General features: G+C 33.2%; 3 protein-coding genes across 3 annotated transcripts; 1 reads left to right on the forward strand and 2 right to left on the reverse strand.

Moving 5' to 3' along the window:
• Positions 1–440: 440 nt before the first annotated feature.
• Positions 441–3,562, reverse strand: LOC110728829 (transcription factor GTE9-like). Its single transcript, XM_021908498.1, has 7 exons — positions 3,408–3,562; positions 2,057–2,922; positions 1,754–1,913; positions 1,551–1,669; positions 1,358–1,424; positions 1,140–1,261; positions 441–1,050 (listed from the first exon to the last, which is right to left on the reverse strand). The coding sequence occupies exons 2-7, from the start codon at positions 2,906–2,908 to the stop codon at positions 799–801; spliced, it is 1,572 nt and encodes a 523-aa protein (XP_021764190.1). The 5' UTR covers positions 2,909–2,922; positions 3,408–3,562; the 3' UTR covers positions 441–798.
• Positions 3,563–7,147: 3,585 nt separating this feature from the next.
• LOC110728830 (exonuclease 1-like) lies at positions 7,148–17,987 on the forward strand. The gene is made up of 15 exons (XM_021908499.1): positions 7,148–7,442; positions 8,668–8,787; positions 11,118–11,241; positions 11,361–11,498; positions 12,028–12,237; positions 12,440–12,615; positions 12,711–12,783; positions 13,429–13,549; positions 13,949–14,145; positions 14,255–14,309; positions 14,416–14,894; positions 14,993–15,044; positions 17,054–17,276; positions 17,392–17,557; positions 17,648–17,987. The coding sequence occupies exons 1-14, from the start codon at positions 7,282–7,284 to the stop codon at positions 17,480–17,482; spliced, it is 2,220 nt and encodes a 739-aa protein (XP_021764191.1). The 5' UTR covers positions 7,148–7,281; the 3' UTR covers positions 17,483–17,557; positions 17,648–17,987.
• A 6,728-nt stretch (positions 17,988–24,715) lies between these two features.
• Positions 24,716–25,141, reverse strand: LOC110728873. The gene has a single exon (XM_021908543.1). It carries the CDS (start codon positions 25,139–25,141, stop codon positions 24,716–24,718), a length of 426 nt encoding a protein of 141 aa, XP_021764235.1.
• Between the last annotated feature and the right edge of the window lie 365 nt (positions 25,142–25,506).

Raw genomic sequence — 25,506 nt, forward strand, 5'->3', positions numbered from 1 at the left:
AGGTTGAAATTATAGGTTAAGAGGAGATGAGAAGATATGGAAGAATTTAGGTTCACAGGATTAGAGGAGAAGATGGAAGACGAACTGGAGTAATGAACAACTTCAATTCAATTACAAGCAAAATTGGTAAAGCAGACTTCAAACGGGACACTGTTTTGCAACGGGAAATTAAAAACGCGCGTATTTGTATATTATACACCAATACTTGCACTTCGTATAAAGTTACATCAATTATTTCAAGCGGACCCCACAAACATATTTGTTTATTCAATAAACCTTGTGCTGGGAAGAGAATTACCCCAAAGGAAGGAGTGTATGAGTAGAAGAATAATAAATTTACTACAAGTGTCGGCTTTGAACAGAAAGTACTACAAACAGATATAGAATTATAGAAAAGAGGAGGGGAAAAAAATACAAGAATATAAATAAAATGCACAAAATTGCACCAAAAAAAATTTATACTAATATATTTCCATAGCAATCAACAAAGTTCAGTATTAGTTCCCACTATACAAAAAATAGGCTATTTATATGCTGCTAGCAACTAACATATATACTAAGTCATAAACAATGGAGCTGAAACAGAGTACACCACTAAAACCACAACCCTCTACAGCTTCATGGGGTCAAAAAAACCGTAACCATAACCGTCAAAGAATCATATACAAAACTATGAGGGAGAGAGATTGGATAAGAGCCACCTTCTAGGAAGGGTTCCCTACTTCCCTTGTACCAACCCTCAAGCCTCAAAGTTGAAAGTTAACTACATTGTCTGTCTATACATATATCTCTAATAATTCAAAGAACAAACTCCCCTTCTTCCCGTTCTTCCTCTAAAAAGGCATCATCAAAATCATAATCGACACTGTATTCTTCCTTTATATATAGACCCAACTGTTCCAATGGTCTCCTAAGGTTATTAGTGCCTTCATAGTTCCACATAGTACGAGATGTAAGATCAGGACACATCACTACCAAAGAGGTCCCAACCAAAGCCTCAAGATCCCTCATAACTTGAAGGTTGTTATCAACATTAACAGATTGTTCCATCTGCATAAGAGTAAAGGGTTGAGTTTAACAACAAAAATCTCACAACCTACAACCATACAACTTCTGAAGGTTATGTAAGTTTAACTGACCTTTCTAATGGCCATTTGGGCTGCCTCCCTCGCTTCTTGTCTTTGCTTTTTGAGTTTAGATTCTTCTCTTGATCGCGCAGCTGATTTGGCAGCTCTTATTTTTGCATTCATGTTAGCTGTCTCTGTGAAATGAATAGCATGTTTAGTTGCAGTTGAAGGCTGAAGTTAAAACTTCATGTATTCAACCGCACAGAAGATAGTAATGAATGCATATTCACCTTCATGTTGCCGCCTCTGCATTATTTTCTTCTCTTCCTGCCGATTTGTTTTATCAGCTTCAGCACCCTAAACGTTTGAAAAGTACATATCAGTAAATTTGCAAATGGAATGTATTTCTGAGCGTGCCAATAACAGAAATCAAATAAAAGACTGAACTTTCCAAGTGATTAGAAACTAAGATTTGGCAATTACAGGTTCCAACAATGTGTGATTTTGGGCCTTCATTATGGTTTCTGCATACCGACTCTTCAATTTTGCAATACGCAGGGCTCTTGATGGAGAGAGTTCAACATCTGATATAGTTTCCAAGCCTACAGAACAACAAAATGAGTATGCTGACAAACTCCATGCAGCCGTAATTACATTTTGATATTATTAGGATTTTAAACACTGACCTTTGGCGGTAGCACCAAAAGAGCCACTTGTAGAAGGAGCAGCAGCACCAAAAGAGCCACTTGTAGAAGGAGCACTAGCATAGCCACGTTCTAAATCCATAAAAGTACTTGCAGAATCTTGACCAATGCTACCCATTTGCAATGTTGAAGTATGTTTATCCTGCACATTCAAAACTGTTAAAACCCACCACCAAGATTTTCATCTATATATGAATATAGTATATATATTAAACAAAGTAACCATTATTATAAGTTCGTTCCTATAAATTCTTCAGACCACAGACGATAATGAAAGTAGCTCAACTTTACAGCAGTAAATTCATCATAAGGAATCGTTTTCCCTGTTGCAACGACACATTTGAACTTTGATGAAGACAAAGGACAGGCACTCTTATGCAGATGAGAAGACCTTTGCCTTATATCTTTGTGCTCCCCATGCAATTTTATTTTTACAGGTTCCCAAAGACGATCAAACACCCTGATGAGAGAACTCGCACGCTGATGAATATAATGGTCAGGAGGATTGTATAACATTGCATTAGAAAACGTCAGTTTCACATCAGCCTCAAACTCTTCAGAGCGTTCATATCTATGCTGCAGCAATTTCTGCTTAATGGTCCCCAGATCCATAGGATTCGTGATGATGTCAAAGTAGTCGTCAATATTCCAGATAACAGGATCTACAGGGACGCTAAACAGGACACTCAGCGGATTATCCATCAGCTTTTCAAGAACAGCCTGGCAAAGTAATGTCACAGAGCGGTCCAACTTCAACCTCTTCAATACAGGACCTTTGATCACTTCCTCTGATCTTCGCTTGAATCCAACAGTAGAGTTAACCTTCTTATTGCCAATCACCACAGGTGTTGTCTGATTGAAAGTTCCCGACAATTTCTCAAACCCACAGTCCACTTTAGGCACTTGCTTTGACAACGGACATACTCCAAGCACACGGAAGTTATTTCCCAACATGTAATTTTCGACACTAGTACCGACTTCACTCGCATCATCAACAATCCGCGGCTTCTTCAAGCAGTTAACTTTAGGTATTTTGGGAAAAATACCATTTGCAGGCTTCTTAACAAGAACTTTTAATCGCTGTTTCTTGCTCGTCATATCAGGTTCAGCAACACCAGATAACACTTTGACCACCATGATTGATGGTCCGTCTGAAAACAACGCAAAACATCAATTTAGACTCAAATATTCACACAAAATTCTTCTCACAAATTACAAATTGCAAAAATTGAACAATTAAAATTACTATATTAAACTCGAAAATTGACTAAAAAACTCCCCGCTTAAAAAAATATCCGCGTTAAATTCATAGTTCAATCCTAAAATTAAAGGGTTGTGCAATACATTATCAACCAAATTTGATTCAATTATCTCGAAAAATACATAAAAAAAAATTTACGTTAAAAAAAAAAGAACATAATTTTAGGGATATTTGATTCAATAATCAAATTACTCTTACAATTTCCTTTCTGGTAAAATAATCGCTGGTTATGATGTTTCATAATCTTAGAATATAGAAACAATAGTTCAGATTTTCGAACCCTAAACTTAATGCACTGACAATTAAATTAGATTAGATCAAAGATAAACCCTAGATTATGAAATTGATATGATGATAACAAAACGAACAACTTACATCAAAAGCTGCTTCAATGGGGAAGGCAAGTATCAGAAAGTGAACTGCGATTCAACGGAGAACTTGAACAATGGAGAACTTGAACTGCGATTCAAGCTTCAATGGAGAACTGAGAGAGAGGTAGTGTTGGAGCCCTATTAAAATAACATCAACTGCCATACGATCGTCTATTAAATGGGTTATAATTCACCCCAACGGCCCAACAGAACTTAAAGCCCAAGCCAATATGATATACTTCAAAGTTCAAACCCAACAATAATGTCCCTTAATAACCCAACAATAATGGGTTAGACCCTTTTTTATTTAACGCATGGGTTACACCCATTTGATGATAACAAAACTCATAACCCGACCCGTCACATGAGTTTTTTAACGGGCCTGGTACCCGACCCAAAAAATCGACAAAAAATACTCCAATTACCCATCGGGTGCTTTGCCGGTCATCGGGTAGTCGAGCCGGGTTAAACGGGTCGGGTTTTTTTAACATCCCTAGATTTCTAATAATAAATGGAGCTGGTCTTGATACGATCGTCTAATTATGGCGCAAGGCAGGTCTTATAAGGATTTAAAGTAAACCTGTTTTAAAAAGTACTAGTATTAGTTTTCCTTTATCTTTCCATTTTGTAATTACTATTTTCACACACCAAAGTTTGTTTCAATTGTTTGTAGAAAAAAATTAGATTTTTTTTATTTTGAAAACGATTGAAATTACATTAATTAAATTGAGTTCACAACAAACGAAAGGAACAAAGTAACATAAGTTACTATAGGCATAAGAGCACTTTACGCAAACATCAACTAAGGTCATTAACGACATTTACTTTTAAAGTATTACAACGAGTGAACGCAGTAAGGCTTACGAACTTACATTTAAACATGTGATGGGACCACTGATAGAATGGGGGGAAGTTGGTGATGATGCTTCGTGTGGTTCAAGGTCTTTCTGAACATACAACAAAAAGTCGATGAATGTTGCTGAGATGAGGGAAATTGCCCAAAATCCGTATGCCTTGCCCTAATGAACGAAACCATTTCCCAAGGATTTAAATAGATAAAATCCTCGAGATCTTTGTTGATATCAATCACATTTCCTTGTGATCTAACAAAGTTGTCTAAAAAAACTTATCTATTGTACATGTATATATCCCTTACTCTATGCAATAATAGACACATCTCTATTCTCTCTCGATTCTCATTTTACAACGGTGATCTTTATTTTTTATTTATCTTATTATATTATTTATTATACTAAAATCCACATACAAAAATACTACTCCCTCCGATTTTTTTTAATTGCAACTTTTGTCATTTTAGTCCGCTCAAAATTAATTGCAACTTTCTATTTTAGGTAAACAAAATCCCTGAAAATTACTATTTTACCCTTACTTTTCCACTACTTTTCCAAGTGGTGGGCCAAACTTTCTCTCTCCACACACTATATCACCTTTAATTAACCCCACTACTACATGCCCCTTAACTTTTGCCTCGTGAACCGCAAATCACACCAAAGTTGCAATTAAAAAAAATCGGAGGGAGTAATTTTTTTTTTTTTAAATTCTCTCATTAGTCATTACTTCTTCGTCCCTATATTTTTTTTTATTTTTTTTTCATTTGACTTCTCACAAACTCCATGAAATGTCTTAAATTGTACATATTTTCATTCCTATACCGCTATACGCGTAAAAATTATAAAAACTTGATATTAATATGATACTAGTTTTGTGCCCCGTGCGATGCCCGAGTTATTTAATGAATTTTAAGATAGATTTTTAATCTAAATGTCAAATTTTAAAATATATCATTGATGCAAAATTATTTAGGAATTGATGTGCTTTTGTAACAATTTTAACTATGTAGTAGGCATGTAATGACAAATAATGATATTGGTGAAAAATGTTCGGGTAAAAAAAAAATAAAAAGTATGAAATGTTAGAAATTTCTAAAAATTAGCAAAAAAAAAAAAATTAAATAAAAAAATTGTTCTAAGCCTGTTGGATTGACCCGAACCCAAAACTTTGGGCTAGGGTTGAACATTTCTTGACCCGTAACTTGAAGTGAGTCAATCCAAAATGACTTGTGACTCGACCCGATTGACATGTCTACATACAGTAAAAAAAAATCATATTAGATTGTGAAGTATATTATTTTAATCGATTAGAATATACTCCCTCCGTTCCTAAAAGTTTGACTCACTTTGCAATTGCACGGTCTCCAATGAACATCTTTGACCATGAATAACTCCAGTTGTGTATAAGTGAAATTTGTAAAAAGTTGATATTTGGATTATTTATAATAAGGGGAATCTAATATGATCTCACATGCTAATTTATTTATATGGTATAGCTCATAAAATGTGGTAAAAGTTATTTTATTTTGACCACATGAATAGCAAGTGAGTCGAACTTTCAGAAACGGAGGTGGCATTACAAATGAATGTTGTACGTTTTGAATTACTTCCTTCGCTCAAAAAAATATTATGATAACTAACAATTTTATCCTAAAATTCTATCCAAATTTGGTTGAAAATAGAATTCTAACTTTTTTATCTCACAAATTCTATCTAAATCTATCCAATGTGGTACGACACTTGGCAAAAAGTTGGAACACCAAATGTTGTTGTCTCGTGGCCTAGCTAAAAGTTTATTATTTGGTATTTTATCGAAAATAAAACTCTAAACTAACAATTTTATCCTAAAATTCTCTCCAAATTTGATTGAAATTACAATTCTAAACTAACTTTTTTTATTCTACGATATCTATCTAAATCTATCCAACGTGGCGCGACACTTGGCGAAAAGTTGGAATGTCAAGCGCCGTTATCTCGTGACCTAGCTATAAGTTTAGCTTTATATATTAGTAACTAGTTTTGTGTCCAGGCGATGCCTGGATTGTTGAAAAAAAAAATTGAATTTTTTTTGCTTGAATGTTAAATATGATCATATAATCTCTTTTATAATGCAGAATATTTAGACATACGCTATCATATCACTTATTTATATAATAGTTCTTTTTTGTAGTTTTGTTTGTAAATAGATATCTATTTTATTATTGACTTGAATTTTTTTTTACCGAATTTAAATTACATTTATTAAACTTAAATTACTTTTTCTGATTAAGACTTATTTTACTAATTCTCTATTATTTTTTTAAATAAATTAAATATATTTTAAATGGATCTTATTTTAAAAAACTTTTTTTAAAACGAATTTTATGATGGAAATAGAACTCAGTTATAGGATAATTAAAAGTTAGGATTAATTATATATATATGATATATTAGAAGTATATCGATAATAAAACTCTATACAACAATATTATCTTAAAAAATCTATCCAAAAATCGCTTACTTAGCATCAAATGTATCACAATCATATCTATTTGTCACTTACGTGGTACGACACTTGGCGAAAAACTGGAATGGCAAGTGTCGATGTCTCGTGACTTAGCTGCGAGACCGACTTTATTTATTAATGATATGATATGATATAATGAGATAAATCTAACTAGATCCCATATTTTATAAATTTTGACACAAATTTAGCCAATGAGGCAATACCGCAATAATATACTTGTATGAAGTAGGGACAAAAGGAGTAATACGCAGACAAATTCCGAGTATTAATTTTAAAAAGCGAGCATGACTTAGGAATCACCTAATTACTCCGTAACACCGTTAAAGGTGCAATTTTATAACACAAATTCTAACACCAAAACTACTGTACATTCCCGCCAACAGCAGAGTTCATAGGCGCCTTTCTCATCTGAAAGTCTGAAACCTTTCTTCTTCTTAACCTAAAAACCCCTTCAATTTCTCTCTCCTAAATTTCGTTCATTTTTCATCGAATTAGTTCAATTAGCTTTGTGCCCTTAAAAAATGGGGATACAAGGGCTATTGCCGCAACTAAAATCGATAATGTCGCCATTACACATTAAGGATTTACAGGGTTGTTGGGTTGCCATTGATACCTATTCTTGGCTACACAAAGGTGCCTTATCTTGTAGTACCCAGCTTTGCAAGGGTATCCCTACTTCTAGGTCAATTTCATCTCCCTTAATTTTTGCTTATCATTTTTATTTTGGGATTTTTTTTAAAATTTATTTTTGATTGGAGATGAAATCTTGGATTTTTTAGCAGTCTTGGAAGTACCCATTTGGAGAATTTTGTTAAAAATGAGTTTAATTTGAGATTTATTTGGATGGTTTTCTGATTTATTTGAGTTGGGTATTTGGGGTTAAGCTGTATTTTTTTAAATGTTGTTTATATTAATTTCCTAGCTAATAATTAAGGTTGGTTTGAGGGAAAAAAATCCAATTGAAGTAAATGAATTGGTATTAATTTTTGGGATTTTATTAGGTTGATTATATTGTTTATTAACCATTTTGGAAATACCCATTTGAAGAATCTTAGGAATAATGGTTTTATTTTGGATGACTTTTTACCTAGCATCTGACTTTGGTGATATTATTTGAATTGGGTATATTGGGTTAAGCTTCAATTTTTCATGTTAATGGTATCGGTTCCCATTTCCCAGCTATTGAGGGAAACTAAAATCCTGATTACTGTGTTGTTTTTTTTATTGACAGCAAGAGCACAATTAAGTTGAAAAATTGCAATTTTGGATTTTCAATTTGGCATGCATGTGTATGCCTGATTAAATTGTTGGCATAGAGGGTTTGCTCTAGTGACTTCCTCTCTATTCTAGAATCCACACAAGAGGTGGAGTGGAATTATTTTTATAAAACTGTAGTTCTGCTGTTCTGGGGTGAGAAATGACAATGTATCTCAGAATAAAGTTTACAGCCATGTGTATTACAATGTCATCAATTTTGACATGAATGGAACACCTTTATCTTGGAGCCATCGGTCTCCATCTCAATGTTGATAGCTGAGTAGATTCCTTTTAGCTGTTAAAAAATGCTTATAAAGTGCTGGACTGCTAGTAAGTAGTAACTCACTAGTCCAGATATAACTGGAATTGATATTCTTATTTGTTGAAGGATAGGCCAAAGTCAGGATTTGTTTTAGAATTGGAGAGACAAATTGACAAGCTGTGTACATAATTATTGCAGTTGGTATGAAATTGAGACAGGGTCAAGGGAGGAGGTGACACTGATATGTCAATATAACATCAGGAAATAAAGAGATTATCAAAAGACCAAAAAACTTTACCATATAAACTATTAAGAACTTTTTAATAGTTAGACTAATTATTGCTCCTCAGCTTTGATATCATGCGTACTAACGATTTTGCTTTGTCAGGCACATTGATTATTGTATGCACCGAGTAAATTTGTTGCGTCATTATGGTGTTAAACCTATTCTTGTTTTTGATGGAGGTGATTTGCCAATGAAGGGTGAGCAGGAAAATAAACGTGCACGGTATGCATCAATTCATTGAAAAAAATATGTTCTTTTTTTTATCTCATACATATCATGCTTTAGATCTTTAAGCTACACTTGAGAATGATGTTTGTTGCAATCGTTCATGTCATACACCTAGGTTTCTAATTCTCAGCCGATCCTTGGAAATAATATTCAGTGTTAAGGATTGCATACCATTACTTTAGTGCCTCTAGCACCACTTCCACTTACGGCAGACTAACAACAAGAAGATTTCCTTACCTATATACATTTAGGGAGGTTATGTTAGCCATATCCTTACTGTTGTAAAGCACAGACCTTTGATTGTAAAGACATGACCTTACTGTTGTAAAGCTCAGTGATGGATCTAATTTAGTGCATTGTAATCTGAAGCTGAAAGTCTCATATTAATGACTCTATTAACTTTGTCTAAAATGGAAAAAATCTTATGTGCTTCTGTTTCTTATCTGTTGTGAAGTACTGAAGTGGGAGCATCTGATCAGCAATGAATAATTTTTTGATCAAATTTTTATAGTATTTTGGGTTTGGTTTAATTCGCATATTAAAACAGTTCATGGAAATATGGGATATGTTACATAGTAATCATTATTCTGTGGGCACCTCTAAATACTTATGCGGATTTCTTGTATGAATAAGTGGCAGCTTGTTTTTGTTTTGTGTTTGATTATTATGCTTGTTGATCAAAATCAATTTGGACCGGATGAAAAAATGTGGTGCTTGATCATAGTAACATCAAATTGCTTTGGCTACAGCTAAGAGTAAGGTGGATGACTGCTTCAGTTGTAGGCGCCGATACAAATACTGTGACAATATTTTGCAGTGTTTGGTTAAATGCAGGGAACATCTTATAGTGAAATGAAAGATTCATTCTAACCTCACAAATTCCGTGTTGTCAGTAGCATTTTGATGTAGTTTCACCTGCATGTGGTAGAATCTTGGTCTGTGAAACTGGTATGGGAGTTTGATTTGCTACATAGTTGTTAAATCAGTCCAAAATTATACCACTGTTCAGTATAACATGTACCAAAGTATGTTCCAGATCCTGGTCGGGGACTGTTTTGAATTGAAGCAACTATTTTTCTACAATGGGCATAAATTAGCTAACATTTCCCAAATAATTGGCTCTTAACATGGGCTTCTGTGGCAAACTGGCAATAAGCACACAGCTATTGGAACTCAGTGATTCATGCATCATAAAATGTGGGAGATTTGAATTGGAAACTCTGTGGGATTTTGCTGCTGCATCTAGGATTATTGGTACATTAGCTGAAGTTGTAGAGTGCCAAATTTAACCAGGAAACAAGTTGTATTCATGGTGTAGAAAAAAGTTCTATGCTTGTATCCATGTGTGTATTTCTTTTGAGAATATTATGTGTATTCTGCTCTATCAACCTACATTGATCTGGTGATTTTACCAAATCATTATGAGTTAGGGTTTATATCTGTAAGCTCTGTGGTTTTTCTACTTTACAGTATCAGGGGATCTTAAGTGCTTACGAGTCTCTTACAATTTGTGTTAGGGTTTTTAATTCGGCTCTTAGTTGTGGAAATCATAGGCTCTAGGACCCTGTACTATGAACGATTTTCTTTGGAAGAGAGTTTGATGTATGAAGTTTGCGTTTTTTTCCTGGCAAGATTGCTTTGGAATTTATCTCTCTCGATCTGCATGACTGAAATGCATATTAAAACCCTTAGTTTTGGCGAGTGGAACCTAACATGAATTCCCTTGTATTGAAAATTACTCTAGTTGAGTGAAACCAACCAATTAATTTAATATCTCTGTTAATTTGAATGTTAAGTAAATGAAGCCTAAGGCTAACAACCAAAAATTACCTTTGATTTTTTTTTTTTTTTGTTTTTTGTTTTTAACTGGATGTTGTATGCTGAGTGAAGGCATTTACTTTTTAAGTCTAAACTTTGAATTCATGTCTTTCTAAGTAGGTGGCCTGCCTGCTTGGCCATCCAAAGGCTACTGTATCAAGGCTGTAATACAAATAATCTCCTTAGGCTGCCTTAGTGCCTTTTAACTTATTACCACTTGCCACATGTAGGAGGAATTCCTTTGAAAGGCACTTGTGGCTGTGTACTATTGCAGAAAGCTTTTGACAGGGTTAAGCGAACAATATCAGGAGGATTTTGTCTAATGACATTGATGAAATGACAGATCATTTCTTTCCATGGAGAAAGTAAACACATATGCGACAGTTCACTCTGAATAACTAATAGTCTAATACATTGTCTGTCTATTGAACGTGAACTTTCTTGCTGTGAATCCTTTACCTCTAGAATAATGATAAATTCTTAACTTAATTTTTGCTAAAATGCAGCTCTAGGAAAGAAAATCTAGAGCGCGCTATTGAACACGAGTCAAGTGGAAATTCAGCTGCTGCCTATGAATGTTACCAAAAGGCTGTTGATATATCCCCAGCAATTGCTCATGAATTAATTCAGGTACTGCAGTGTCTTTAACTCTGATGGCTCTGGTTGCAGTTCCTTTTAGTAAACTGTTGTATATTTGAGTTGTGTATCTCTAGAAACAAGATGAAAGTTCATGTCTTTTTTCTTGCAAGGTTTTGAAGCGGGAAAGTGTTTGCTATATCGTGGCCCCTTATGAAGCAGATGCGCAAATGACATTCTTGGCAATTACTAAGCAGGTTGATGCTGTGATAACAGAGGACTCAGACCTCATCGCATTTGGTTGTCCAAGAGTAAGTAGCAATATGAGCTTCTTAGGTGTAACTTACTGCACCTTCATCTTGACTGGAACTTTGTCATAAAAGTGTTTTCAAGCTAGTGTGAAGGCTTATGTTAAGCAAATATTGTATTCCATAATAGACAATGTATACTATGGCCTCTGTTATCTTCTACTCAACATTTCCCATGCCTAGTTAAACAGTTTTCACTTCCTGGTGGGACAATCTTCTTATACTTAGTGCTACTGTATCCTTCAAGTTTAGGTTTTATGTGGAGGGACAATTGTCTTACATAAATCCTTGTTTAACTAAACTTGTGTGAACATTATAAGTTTCTATAAACTTATAATGTTCACACAAATGGACACATCCTTTATAACTATACTAAGAAACAAAAATTTTGTAGTTTTCCCTGTACTTCATACACCCACAAGGTTAGGTTACTTGAAAGTTCTCTTTTTTATTAGAAGGAGAAGCAACTTTAAGGATCCTAATTATTTTAAATTTTTTGCCAATGCACTTATCTTATTTTGTTCAACTGCAGATCATTTACAAGATGGACAAATATGGCCAAGGCATTGAATTTCAGTATCACAAGCTACAATACAACAAGGATCTAAATTTTGCGGGATTTACTAATGACATGATACAAGAGATGTGTATCCTTAGTGGCTGTGACTATTTGCCATCACTTCCTGGCATGGGCCTGAAAAAAGCTTATTCCCTGATTAGCAAATTCAAAACGTATGAAAAGGTGAAATTTCAGTTAGCAGTTTTACACATGTTTACTTGGTATATAATACTCTGGTGAACCTCAAAGCTTACATGTTTTGCATGATAGTATTGTTTGTCAGTCATCATTTTACCATCCACAAAGCTAAAGCAAAGACCCTGAAAAGTTATCTAATGGGATTTTGAGTTATAATTTAAGCAATTACGTTTTCTTAACTTTCTAGGTAATTAAACACTTGAGGTACAGCTCGGTTGCTGTTCCTCCTCTCTATGAGGAGTCTTTCAAGAAAGCAGTGTGGACTTTTCGGCATCAAAGAGTTTATGATCCAAACAAAGAGGATATTGTGACCCTAACAAATATCTCAGACAGTATTGATGGAGATACTGATTTTTTAGGCCCATATCCTTGCATAGTCTTCATATTGCAAATTCATAGTACTATTTTTTTATAAATTTCACCAGAAGTACATGTGATTAACCTTAACCAGTTTTTACATTGATGCCTCAACAAGTAGTCAAAGCCATAGCAAAAGGTGATCTTGATCCGATAACTAAACTACCGTTTCAGGTACTGGATCCTTTGTAAACATTATCAAACTGTATATGTCTTCCTTTTAAATGAGCATTAATTGTATTTGTTAAAATGGAAACAATAGCTTTTCTAGGAATAGCTTTCAACTGGGGGTTTGACTCAAATAAGAAAGTTTGGGATGTTATGTATGTTGCTGCCTTTCTTTGATAACCAAGATTTTATGGAGCATAAGTTAGGCACAGGAGGGCTTTAGAATGTAATTTAATGATGCTCTTTAAAAATAAGGCCGCAATTGACAATCTATATAGGACAAGTATATATTTTTAACTTGTAGGACTAGCAATAACGACCACGCACATGGTTAAAGCTGGATTGTTAGAATACAGAAGCATGTACATAACTCTGCTTTTTAGCTATAGTAATGTCTAATTTAGAACTTAGAAGTGCATAGCAATCAACTCCATTGCATTGGCCACTGTAGTGGTCTGACATTATATTAAGAGGCTAGAATTTCTGTGAAACTGTGCACACTTGGGGTAACTGCACAAGGTTAGGTGTAGCTCATTCAGATCATGAGATAAGATTAAAGACTAGACAAGATTAAAGACTAGACACACTAGCGGATTTATGCGCTGTCCATTATCTTTTCCGAACTCTCATTGTCTATTTTTTTCTTCACAGGATGAGAATGTTCATGAGAATTCAGTGTTGCATACATCTTCTCAACTCAAAGATTTTAGACCTGAAAGCAACAAGAAGCTGGATTTGCCTGTACAGAAGAATGTTCTGACTAACTACTTCTGTATCCTTGCAGTTATCATCCCCATTTTTTCTCATATATTTTCTACTGTTCTACAAATCCATTTATAGATTATGTTATTTTTCTTCAAATAGTAACAAAAAAAATAAATTTTATATTTCTAATTTTAATAGACTGGAAGTTGGTACAGAATTGATGTGAGAAGAAGACACTGGACATCTACAGATATTATAGATATAGTTTAAGCCCTTCGAGTTGCTAGGCACTCCCAGAATTCATCAACTAAAAGAATAATAACTAAGCCCAGAATCAATTTTCTTTCCGGAGATCCTCAATGAATTAGGTCTTCAAACAAATGGAGCATTTTGAGCGTCTGGTTTCTTTTCATTTGGATTGGATTTTTCTGCATAATGTTAGCTTTATATTCCTTAACTTGTTTAGGTTTTGCATCACTAGAAGCAAAGAGGAAATTCAGGATCCCACGAGTCTCACCAAAAGATTCAGATTCAGGAAATGACTCCCCTACTCTGATGAAACAAGTTTTTGGATCCAACAAAGCTTGTAAAGCAGATGATTCACCATCTGAATCCTTGCTTGATCAGGTGGTTCAGGGAGATGACGTGTCTTCTCATAATTCTGTAAGTTCATAGAAAACTTCTTTCTGCTGTCCCCTTTTATATGATGTTTTGATTCATGTGGCAAATTCTGGCATGGTTGTTTATTTATTCTCCTTAAAATACTCCGCAGACGGAGAATGGGTTTTCCCAAAAAGAGTTTGAAGATAATGACTCTCCAGTTGATGGTAAGAGGGTCAGCTTTCTTTAAGTTTTTGAACAGCATTTGTATTACAAGTTTCCATTGTAATTTTGAAAATCCATATGTAGACATTGACTGTATAACTTCTGTAGGAAGTCTGGGTCAAAATCCTTTGGAGCAATCCCATCGTTCAATTCATAAACCTTGCTTAGTATTGCGTAGGGGGCATGTTGATGAGCATGGTCTCAGAACAGTTTCAGAAAAGGAAAACCTGAAGGAGCAGGATGCCGCCCCCGTCAAAAGTTTTTCTTTCCAGCATAATTCAGTATGCGAGAGTGATTCTAATTGTAAAACTAATAGAGTTACTTTGAGGCGTTCGTATTTTGTAGATAAGCCAGATGAAGATGAATTATTGGGGTCTGGTAAAAAGGTTGTCATTAAAAGTTCCTACTTTAAGCATAAGTCCAAAAGCACTAGAAGTTTTGTAAATGACAAGGGCTTTGTCAAAGACAATTCTTTTATCGATGGTGACACTAGTGAAGAGTGTTTACCAGAAATGGCTGCAGTTGGTAATAACTATGAAGAAGACTTGTATATTAAAAGAAAAGCTTCTTCTAGTCTTAACCCCAAGGTGAGTTTTTAGGTTTCAATATTCCTATTTACTTTTTAGCCGTGGTGCATCTTTAACCATAGTATGTTTTTAATTAATACTGACTTGTGATCTTTCAGGAACACGTAGAGAACAAGCATGCTCGAACAGATACATACGAGGAAGCAAAAGGTATGCTTCTTTTTTTCCTGTAACAGTAGCTTTCTTGACACTGCTGTTTGTAGCTTTCTTATCTTCCTATCAGACATTTTGGTTGATTGTTAATGATCATTGACAATTTATAGATTGCATAGGAAAACTGCCACCAAATTTTAGTTTTACAATTCCCTTGTGATATGTTATAGAAAACATTAGCCTCTACACAGTCTGCAAGACACACTTTGAACATTAGTTAGTATTTGGTAGACACATAAATTCATAATAAGTCTAACAAGATATGTTATGATTTTTTCTATGTATATTAAATAAATTGCGGTCAAAACTTACAAATTTGGACCTTGAAAGGACTAATGTTTTGATTAATATGGGACTGACTGATGGAGGAAGTGTATTGTAGAGATAGAAGCTGTGATGAAATTTAAGATGTATATTTTAGTAGATTAAGCATTCTTGAAGCTTGCTTGGTCGTCTTTGACTAAGAATAGTGTGGGGTTATAATTAGAGAGAGCCATTTTTTTGAGAGAATCTCTTACACCCCCAAACTCCTTTTAATAGGAGTGGTGTAGTGAAATATTCCCTTATTCCTTTTTGTTCTATTCACTTTACTTATTTCTAATTTTGGCATACCTTTTTACCATCTTACCCCTTAAACCCCACAATAATTACACCTTTCTATACTCACCCTCTTACTTTATTCACCTTTTCTTACACAAACCAATATTTTTACATTCTCTCTTACTTTATCTTACACCCACTCACATTCTTTAATATTTTCTTAAATAGTGTATTTATAGTAACTGAGGTAGAACATAAAAGAATGACGGGAGTATTTGAGAACGGATTTCTTGGTTTCCATTATGTGACAAGATAAAGTGAGTACATAGGAGGATGCACTGATGCAGCCTTAAAGAGATTGAGAGGTTGTTGTGTGAGTGTAAACTGCTGTCACTATTGTGTCATCTTCATTTAATGATGATTTTTCTGTTAGTGATTAGTAAATCAGAGGTCTGAACCATATTTTGGTACTATTCTCCTATGTACACACTAATCATCTTGTTAGCTTTGTGTTGAAATTGAGAATTTTCTCTTACAGTTTCCATTGAACAAGGTACTTCTTCAGCCACAAAATGTACTTCATGTTGACTTTGGCATGGGTTTTCAAAATTAGTTACTGAACTTTCGTCAAAATAATTTGTAATTACCCTCTGTGATTTGCTTTTTGGCTGGATCTTTGTAACTTGGGTTTCTTTAAATTCGCGAATTTACATCTTATTCCCCATGGTGCTTTCCGAACGTGAAACAGAGTATACAACAGAGGTGATGATTCCATGTCGAAAGCTAGTAGCTTGACCTACAGATTTATCTGTATCATTCTCCTTGTTAGTCTGTTATATAGATTCGTTGACGTGATCTCGAAGGTCAGGAGATTTATGCCTAAACACCTTTTGTCCTAGACTCCTAGATAAAATTTTATATGCTGGAAAAGTAAATAAGGTTATTCACATACGTGAACAAGATATTATATACTACTTCCTGTTTGGACACTCCATTTTAAGTGATTTGTAAAATGCCCTAATGCCATGCCACTTTTTGTGAGACGAATTTGGCAGCTGGCAACTTGTTCATTATACATTTGTGGACATTTCACCTCTTCACCGTGTTCTTGATTAGCTTAGGTTTTACTCCGTAGTCAATACTCTTGCATATTTAGGTTTGACAATCAGAAAGAATTTTGGAAAGAATATCCTTGTTAACAATTTTCTTAAGGCTTCTTAAAATTACATCATTTTGGGCTATGACTATTTCTGGGGTCATGAGACTATTCTTTGTAGTTACATTTACATGAGCATGTAAATTTTGTCATCATAGTGTGTGCTCCTATGCAATGTGATGTGTGATTAATGATAATTTGCTATGGATCTGATGCTCAGTGCTCGCTTTCTGTCAAGCATTTCCAATTCTTTGGATTAGTGGGATACATCATACATCTTAAACTCTGGTTTCTGTGTCTTCTGGACTAGGTGCTGACCTTTCAGCTGATGGTGATAAAACAACAGATGTGGTACCCGAAGAAGAAAAATTTGGGTGCAAAATATCCCATTTGGGACATTACTCTGATATATCTGGGAAATCAATTGAAAAATTCGTGTCTGTAGTATCATCATTTAAATTTGGCTCATCTGGTTCTCGTGCCAGTGGACTCCGTGCTCCATTCAGAGATGTTAAAAACACTTATCCTAGCAGGTAATGTAACATACAGTACTTCTTTTGTTTGAACGAATATGTAGCTTAAACTGAGAATACCTTTTTCATCCTATTTTCATCAACCTGCACTAATTAATCCATATTATATTTACAGGACACCTGCTGCCACTGACATAGGAAACTTCTCATACATACCCAAGAGTACGAAAATCAAGGCTAAGAGAGCATCATCTCAGAGGCTCTGAATATTGGATGGTTTGTCGACGAATCCTTGATTGGTTTATGGGCAATACACTTACTTTCAGTGCCTCACAACGGAGGTAGGTAACCAATATGCAACCATTTTGTCGTCAATCAAATGTGTAGTATCAATATTTGGATTGTCAATTGATCTTATGCTTTTATTTCAGTTAATTTTGTCACAGCAATCGCTTTAAACGACTACAACAACTAAGTTGTAACCTTACGAAGAATCTGCCTCAATTTTGCAAATTGGGGGGTTAGTGAGTTGCATACTACCGTCTTTTTTTCTAATTGTAGATTCCGATAGCTTTTGATTCATTATGACAGTACATCCTTATTTTAGGCCTCCGGCTGCATAATTTTGTATATGGTCTGTCTCCATTGTTGATACACCAACATTCTTTTCAATGAAATTAAATTGTATTTACACCTTTTTATGGATGTCAAGACACTACTCATCCGCAGTACAACCTTCCGAGGAGGGAGAGGGCACCCTCGTCCATCCCTTGCTGCTTACAAGAATAAGAGCTACCATAAATGAAGGGTGTAAGTTTTGCACCCAAAAATAAAAAACTCAATGGTAGGATGTAAACAAGTCGAGTTTAATATAACGTACTAATATAGTTTGTTTGAACGTATAGATAAATTATTAAACGTATCGTATTTGATGAGTTAAATAAGACATGCTACATGAAAATTTTCATATTTATATTATTTGCTTATTCTATAGTACAACTTCAGGGGCAAAAACCCACAAGGAAAACCCATAAAGCTCAGTATACTTGTATGTATGTACAACAGACTTAATCTTTTTCCTTAGAATCAAAATTTCACCAAAAAAAAAAAAAAAAAAAAAGACAGAAACTTTTAATATGTTCTGAATCCTCTGCAAATAAGATTGAGAATTATCTCAAAAAACTATCATCCTAATGGTAAAAGCAATACCATTTCATCACTCAAGAGAGCTCGTCGTTCTTCATGATAATGCAGTTTCTAACGTAATACAAATTCCTTTCTTTGAGAGGAAATGACCTTGCTATATCTTTATTAGCCCGCCTTCTCTCAACAATCAGATGTGGAGGCAACCTCATCATTTGATCTTCATCATCAAAGTCCGAACTTGCCTCGTCGCTTTCATACCGGAAAGTGTACTGCTGGTTCCCACTTCCTGGTATATGAATGGGCAAAGAGGAGCTAACCTTCTGTGTCTTCTTCTTAAGACTCTTCCTCCTTTTCAACACCATTTTAGACGACCCATTTGATTGGATGTTGTTATGCTTGCACGTCCACTCAACGTTTTCTTCATTTTCATTGTTGCATTCCATGCTTTGATCCGATGAGTAGTCCGAAAACATCACATCGGACTCTTGAAACTCAACAAAATCCATGAAGCTTACGTGAAGAAGGAAAATCAAAAGAGAGGTTTTCTTGTAAGTGTTTAGCGAGTCTTGCAGCTAGGCAGAACCCTCAAATCAAATCCTGTTTACACCACTGCCTTTTATGACTATTTATAAAACTCGAGAAAATTGAATAATGGTTCGGAGGGATTTGTTATAATGAGCAAGAAAAATGAAGAGTATGAATTGGTAGTAAAGGGTATAAAGTAAATGGGTATATATAGGAAATGTGGGGTGAAGGGTATCAAATAGGAAAATGGACCCTTAAAAGGGAATATAAATTGGACAAAATGAAACGTAATGGCGACATTGATATTGTGTATGGTGTTTGGGTTCCGAAACTTGCTCTTGTGTTTTCTTTCAGCCCACGACTTTGTTGGAACCTAATCTTGGTCAATTTTTTTATATTATTTTAAGGAAATAAAATATTTCAATGGATTTTATAGGATGGAAATTCTAATTTAATAATGTTATAAGGAATAAATAGTGATACTCGCATATGCTTAATGAGTTAATGATTCCTTTGTTTGGAGAGAATTTGGGGATTGGGATGTAATTTCTGTGGACTGTATTTTCTGTTTTTGATCACGCAATAAAAATTCGAATTTCATTTTTTTAATATTTTAGTTTGGAAAAAAAAGGAATTCTTTCTTGCTTGTGTCTTTGTGTTTAAGTTAGAAATAAATAAATGCAAAAGACACTCACTTTAAGTTAAATACCGGGTGAGTGTTAATTTTGATTACACAAAATTAAATTTGAGAGATTTTTGACTTGGAGTAACTTTAATTCATCTATTAACTTGTATGGTTCAATGTTGAGGATAACTGATACAAACAAAAGTCGGGTCTTATTAAATTCTTGTTTATCTTTTTATTGTCAATTTTGGGTCAAAAATTTGATCATACATTGAAAGATAAAGATAAAGTATAAGTAATTCTCTTAGTCATTGTATACTTTTGTGTTTTTTTTTTTTTTTTTTTGGGTTAGTGGGGAAAAGCGGACTGAAACCTCTCATAGGCCCTTCCGGCCCGGGTTAGCGAGCTAGGCATGCAGTTTGAAAGTGGGGGAAAGGGTAAGAGAATGTCTACCCCAAAGTGTTTTTAGTGGTGTTTGGTTCCACAACCTCTTGGTTGTGAGATGCAAACTTTCCCACGAGACTAAGCTTTGCTCGATTTTGGTCATTGTATATTTGCAATCAACAATTTTATAAAATTTACATGTTCCGTAGAATATTGTTATCCAAATGATGTAATTAGATGAACCCTCTAATAAGTAATGTTTCTCTCGGTATGTTTATCTATCTCTATATTAAAATGTATCCATATACACATCTTTTACGTATAAATTTGTTCTTGTGCTCAATCAACAACTAACTACTAAAAATGGTCAAATATAGGCATCCATTAATTCAAACTTATCACCAATTTCACCATTAACACATTGTGATAAGCATCATGAAATAATAACCAATTAGCATCTTGGAAAACTAAGACTTATAGATTAGATAAATCCCACCACTTAACATAAAAAGTTTAAGTGAAGTTGTAGCTTTCACCCAATTAGGAATGAAGTGTAAGTAATTAAGTAAGCACATATAAACTATAGTATAATTTTTACCATAAAGATATAAAATCAATATATAATTATAGATCTTGCTTGACAAAAAGTCTTAATTAAAATTTGTCATTTTGTATAGAGTTGACACGTAAAGATGAATAATCCAACTTAAACGCTGCCAATCAAATCTTTTTTACGTCTAACAGTATTATTTAATTTAATGCATTAATTAATTTATTTCATTTTTTAACAGCGTTTTATGACCAAAGTGAACATGTATATCCGAGCTGGTAATACAAGCTAATTACGTTAGCCTTAATCAGAGTGATTATGATTAACTTAATTAGAGTTGAAATTGCTAAATGCTAAGAAAAGTCTTTATTACCAGCACGTAACCATATTCTTAACACGTGGCTCATACATTTTATAATTGGTATATTTTTGGATTTATTAGATGCTTTGTTAAATTATATACGTGGGCTTTTAATTTTGATGTGCTGTACTTTAAGAAAGTTCTGGAATTGTCGCTTCCAAGGGAACGTATTTGACAAATTTAATTATTAATTTATGGGTAATGAATAATGATATATGTAGCCCTTAGGGCTATATATATTAGCAATAAATATAGTTCTTAAAATAGAATTAAGTTGGAATTTCATGATAAAATCACGTGTAAATCGGTGTAATAAACGTTAATTTATTCTTAATATTTCATTTTTTAGTTTCTTATACATAGCCCTTAGGGCTATGTTTATCATTTTCTTTAATTTATTTTACGTACTACTAGTAGTATTTATTTAGTGTGTATATGTATGTGTACATGCGTATTTATAAATGAGTGATACCGTATTATCAAGAAATTTTTAGTTTTCCCCATTATTAAAAGTAAAAGTTTCATTTCTAATGATTAAAAATTGAAAATTATTTCATTTTTAATCTTTAGCAATTCGTTGTAAATTTGATTATCAAGTGCATGAGGAAATAGCTTAACCATGAGTCCATGAGGTAAACAAATTAACCTAAAGTAGATGTTTTGCTCATGTTTTATGTTGTGCTATGAGCCACCATTTATCAATATCTAGCCAACTCGGTTAAGCATGACATGAAGTTGACAGTCATACCCTAGTTTCAAAATTTACTAAAATATCATGTAGACTTGCTAGACGCGCGACATAACATGTAATTAACTCTTATTGCACTAATGTAATCATTCTAAATTTCCAATGTAAATTTACTAGGCAATAGCCAAATATATGTACCGACCCCTTAACATGATCTCAAGATGAGCATTGGATGTAATTTAAGTTTAGTTACTAACAAATAATTTGTTAATGGTCCATAACTTTGTATTGGGTGGCATTATTTATTATCTTACCTCAACAATCAACTTGTGTGATCTCTATCTACAAGGGGTCATGGGCCCAAGTACAAGGATGTCAATGTATAAAGGTAATTCATATTAATTTCATATTTTCATACTAGGCTACATTAATCTTTACTCTCGTGTAAGAAATATTCTACATAACTTTTTAAGAGAGGTACAAGAAAAAAAAACAATGTGAAAACTCTTCTCTCAAGGGTTTACCAAAATTTTCTATGTTATTAAGAGATTGAACTCAAATCTCAAACCTAATAGATAATTATATAATAATATGTTCTTTTATATATCCAATATATGTTTAATTTGGAGTACACAATTTTTAAATTACTATTGTGTTGTCAAGTATTGTAAAGACCGACCTTGTGCATCAAGTATAATTGTAGTAAATTATGCATAAATTAATGTGAATAATACGTGTAATAATTTCTGATTGTATCATATATGACTACTTCTATCTTTTTCTCAAACAATCTCTTTAATAAAGAAATGAAATTTGTTGTAGAAAAGTTCTAACAGAATCAATCCTAATATTTGCTTAGTTGCTCAAAAGAATTGACCTTCCGATCCTTTATTAATTTTTATTCTCAATTATTTTAATAATTTTTTAATCTTTCTTTCCTTGAGACTTAGGTGAACTAAAACATCATTTTTTATTTTATTTATTTATTTAATTTTTTTTTTAAATTACTGTATTGAGGGGAGATGATAAGAAGATGAAGCACAAACTATTTAAAATGTTAATTTGACTTGGGTAATTGGTCCGCATCACCTTATCAAAAATTTCAATTAACAGCATAATCTAGTCTTTACATTTGTTTAATCCCTTTAAATAATAATAATAATAATAATAATAATAATAATAATAATAATAATAATAATAATAATTGTGTCAAAATAATAATAATAATAATAATAGAAGAAAAAAACCACCAATAGAAAGAGGTGAAGCAAATTGAATTCATTTCTTAATTTCAGGCCCATGCTGAATAACAGGAACATATACTCGAGGCATTTGATGTTGACTTTTTTGTTTGGTAGGTGAAATGAAACATTATTTTAGTACTTTCTCCATTTTAATTTAGTTGATACGTTTAATTTATGCACACATATTAAGGAGAAGAGAACAAATGAGAGAGAATGATAAAACAAGTGGGGTACTCTAGTAAATGCAAAGTATAAAACTTACTCAAAAAGAAAATGTATCAACTACAAATAAACTTCCTAAAAACGAATAAGTGTCAACTAAAAAAACAGAGGTAGTATTTCATTATTGTTGGACTTAATTTTTATTTTTTAGTACGAATTAAGCATTTTAAATTTAGTTAACTTGAATTTATTTCAACTCCATTAAGATTTATTCACTACAAAAGAACAATGTATTTTGTTCGTGAACTATTTGATTTTGATTTGAAATTTTCATGAGTTGAATACAACAAATATCGAGTCAAGAAGCTTGTAAAATTACTTATTCAACTAATCAAAAAAGCTCCAAGTCTTGGCTTAAGTTTGAATGATAGTGTATTTTGTTAAGCTTGAGCTCGAATACTCGAATGGCATTGCCGCTAGTCTTATAGTTATAGTTTCAGCTCGAATCCAAATGGAGGGATAATAACTTAATGATGGTGAACTCTAGCTCGAATGGCATTGTCGCTGGTCTTATAAGGAAGCCATTATATTGGAGTGAGAGAATGTGAGAATATTTGCCGTGTCTTTCTCATTGATTAAACATCATTATATACAAGCGTATACTAGGGTTAGGACTAAGGATACATTAGTAAAATACAAACTAATAATATACACTAGATTATTTACATAATCTAACATGGAGATCAAATCTGGAATTGTTGGAGAAATTTAGATGTTTGATGAAAATATGTGCCAATGGAAATAGTTACTTCAATTTGATTAGTTCGTTTTAGCTCAATTAGCTTTTAAATTACTTTATTGATAATATAAAGATCAGTGTTAAATACGGGGGCAAATATTTGTTTACACAAATGATAAATGTAGTATCAACAAAATGTTAAGCTGCACAAGAAGGGGGATAAAAAATAATTTTGGGCCTTTCAATTAATTAAATTCACTTCACATGAAACAATGTACAAGTATACTACGTACAAACTTGGACTTGGATGTTAGTTTGAGTATAGCTTTGAATTGGTAAAAAATCAAATATCAAATGGAATCACAAAATATGTACTTGTAATAAAATACAGTGCATATTCTGATTCCATTTGATATTTGATTTCACTTCTCTTTTTAACACAAGGCATACAACGGGAATTGATTTTAGCACACCCTTAATTGATATTGACACACCTATATGAGAAGAGCATAAAAATCTGTGCTCTTACATAGGGTGTGCCAAAATCAAATTATGGTGTGCCAAAATCATGTCCCGCACACAATGTTTTGAAGATAAGAAAATTTATTGAGTATAAAAGTTTTCACGACACTACCCTCAAGGGCATAACATACTAACATGTACTATTATTACATCAAAATTATATATCATACAAATGTACCAAATTTACATTATTTGTTTAATAACTTCACGGGCAAAAACCCAAATGAAAAAAACCCGTGAAAATACAACTAAATTCACGGGCAAAAATCCAAAATGAGAAAACCCATGAAAATACAACTATTCTTTCCCTCGATCTAAAACTCCCAAGTCCCAACCAAATAATATACAGACTATGGAGTATATTTTAAAAAATAAGTAAACTCTTCTAAAAAAAAGAAATATTCTGATATTTATTTATTTTTTATTTTATTTTTACTTCTCTCTTTTACACATTCTTTTTTTTTCTCTCATTTCATCCTATCTAATTAAACACACCAAAAATCATTTTTTTTTATTTTTGTTTTTGTTTTGTAAGAAAACAAAAATTAAACTATCATCTCTCAAGAAAACCGGTCATTCTGAGGATGTTGTTCCTAGCTTCACACAAATTTTTCCCTTTTAAAGGACTAAATGACCTTGCCATTTCTTCATTGTCTCTTCTTTCCACAATCAAATGTGGAGGTAATCTCCTCATTAGATCATCATTATCACCATCATTGTCCTCGTCGAACGGTTCGATACCGTATCGAATAGAGCTCATTGCCGGTATATTAACCGGCATAGAAGAGCTTATCCTTGGTTTAATCTTCCGATGACTTTTCATGCTCTTCATCATCATCCTTGGATGGTTTGATTGACTGTAATGCTTCCACCTTCGGTCATCGCTTTCGGTCTCGTCACTTGTTTCGACGCTTTCATCCGATGATGAGTAGTATGAGAACATCACCTCTGATTCTTCAAATTCATCAAAGAAGTCCATTTTTTTGAGTTTTTGTGTTTTCTTGTAAAATGACACCTTTGTTGTAGAAAAGAAAATGAGGGGTTTTTTTTTTTTTTTTTTTTTAATTTGCTTAAACAAAAGTAATGGAAATGAGGATTAAATTTGAAAAGGTTTTTTAGTTTTTGATGAGAAAGAAAATAAGATTAGTATGTATTTTAATTTTTGAGGATGAGGAAATATGTATATATAGATATTTGTATATTGAAGGAAAGCGTAGGGAATAATGGAATATTACATAATTGAAAGCGTACTAAGCACTTTTTGTTGATTTATTTATGTATTTATTAATTTATTATTCTGAATTTTATTGATAATTTATTCGATTGAATTTGTCTACGGCTTTG

This window comes from Chenopodium quinoa, unplaced genomic scaffold (genome assembly GCF_001683475.1).
Source record: "Chenopodium quinoa cultivar QQ74 unplaced genomic scaffold, ASM168347v1, whole genome shotgun sequence".
NCBI lineage: Eukaryota > Viridiplantae > Streptophyta > Magnoliopsida > Caryophyllales > Amaranthaceae > Chenopodium > Chenopodium quinoa.

Coding starts and splice junctions, on each gene's coding strand:
- LOC110728829 (XM_021908498.1), bottom strand. CDS start 2,908: ATGGTGGTCAAAGTGTTATCTGGTGTTGCTGAACCTGATATGACGAGC. Junction 1,914..2,056: donor ATGAATTTACTGCTGTAAAG/TTGAGCTACTTT, acceptor TTGAATGTGCAG/GATAAACATACTTCAACATT. Junction 1,670..1,753: donor TTTTGGTGCTACCGCCAAAG/GTCAGTGTTTAA, acceptor GTTGTTCTGTAG/GCTTGGAAACTATATCAGAT.
- LOC110728830 (XM_021908499.1), top strand. CDS start 7,282: ATGGGGATACAAGGGCTATTGCCGCAACTAAAATCGATAATGTCGCCA. Junction 11,499..12,027: donor TCGCATTTGGTTGTCCAAGA/GTAAGTAGCAAT, acceptor GTTCAACTGCAG/ATCATTTACAAGATGGACAA. Junction 12,238..12,439: donor AATTCAAAACGTATGAAAAG/GTGAAATTTCAG, acceptor TTAACTTTCTAG/GTAATTAAACACTTGAGGTA.
- LOC110728873 (XM_021908543.1), bottom strand. CDS start 25,141: ATGGACTTCTTTGATGAATTTGAAGAATCAGAGGTGATGTTCTCATAC.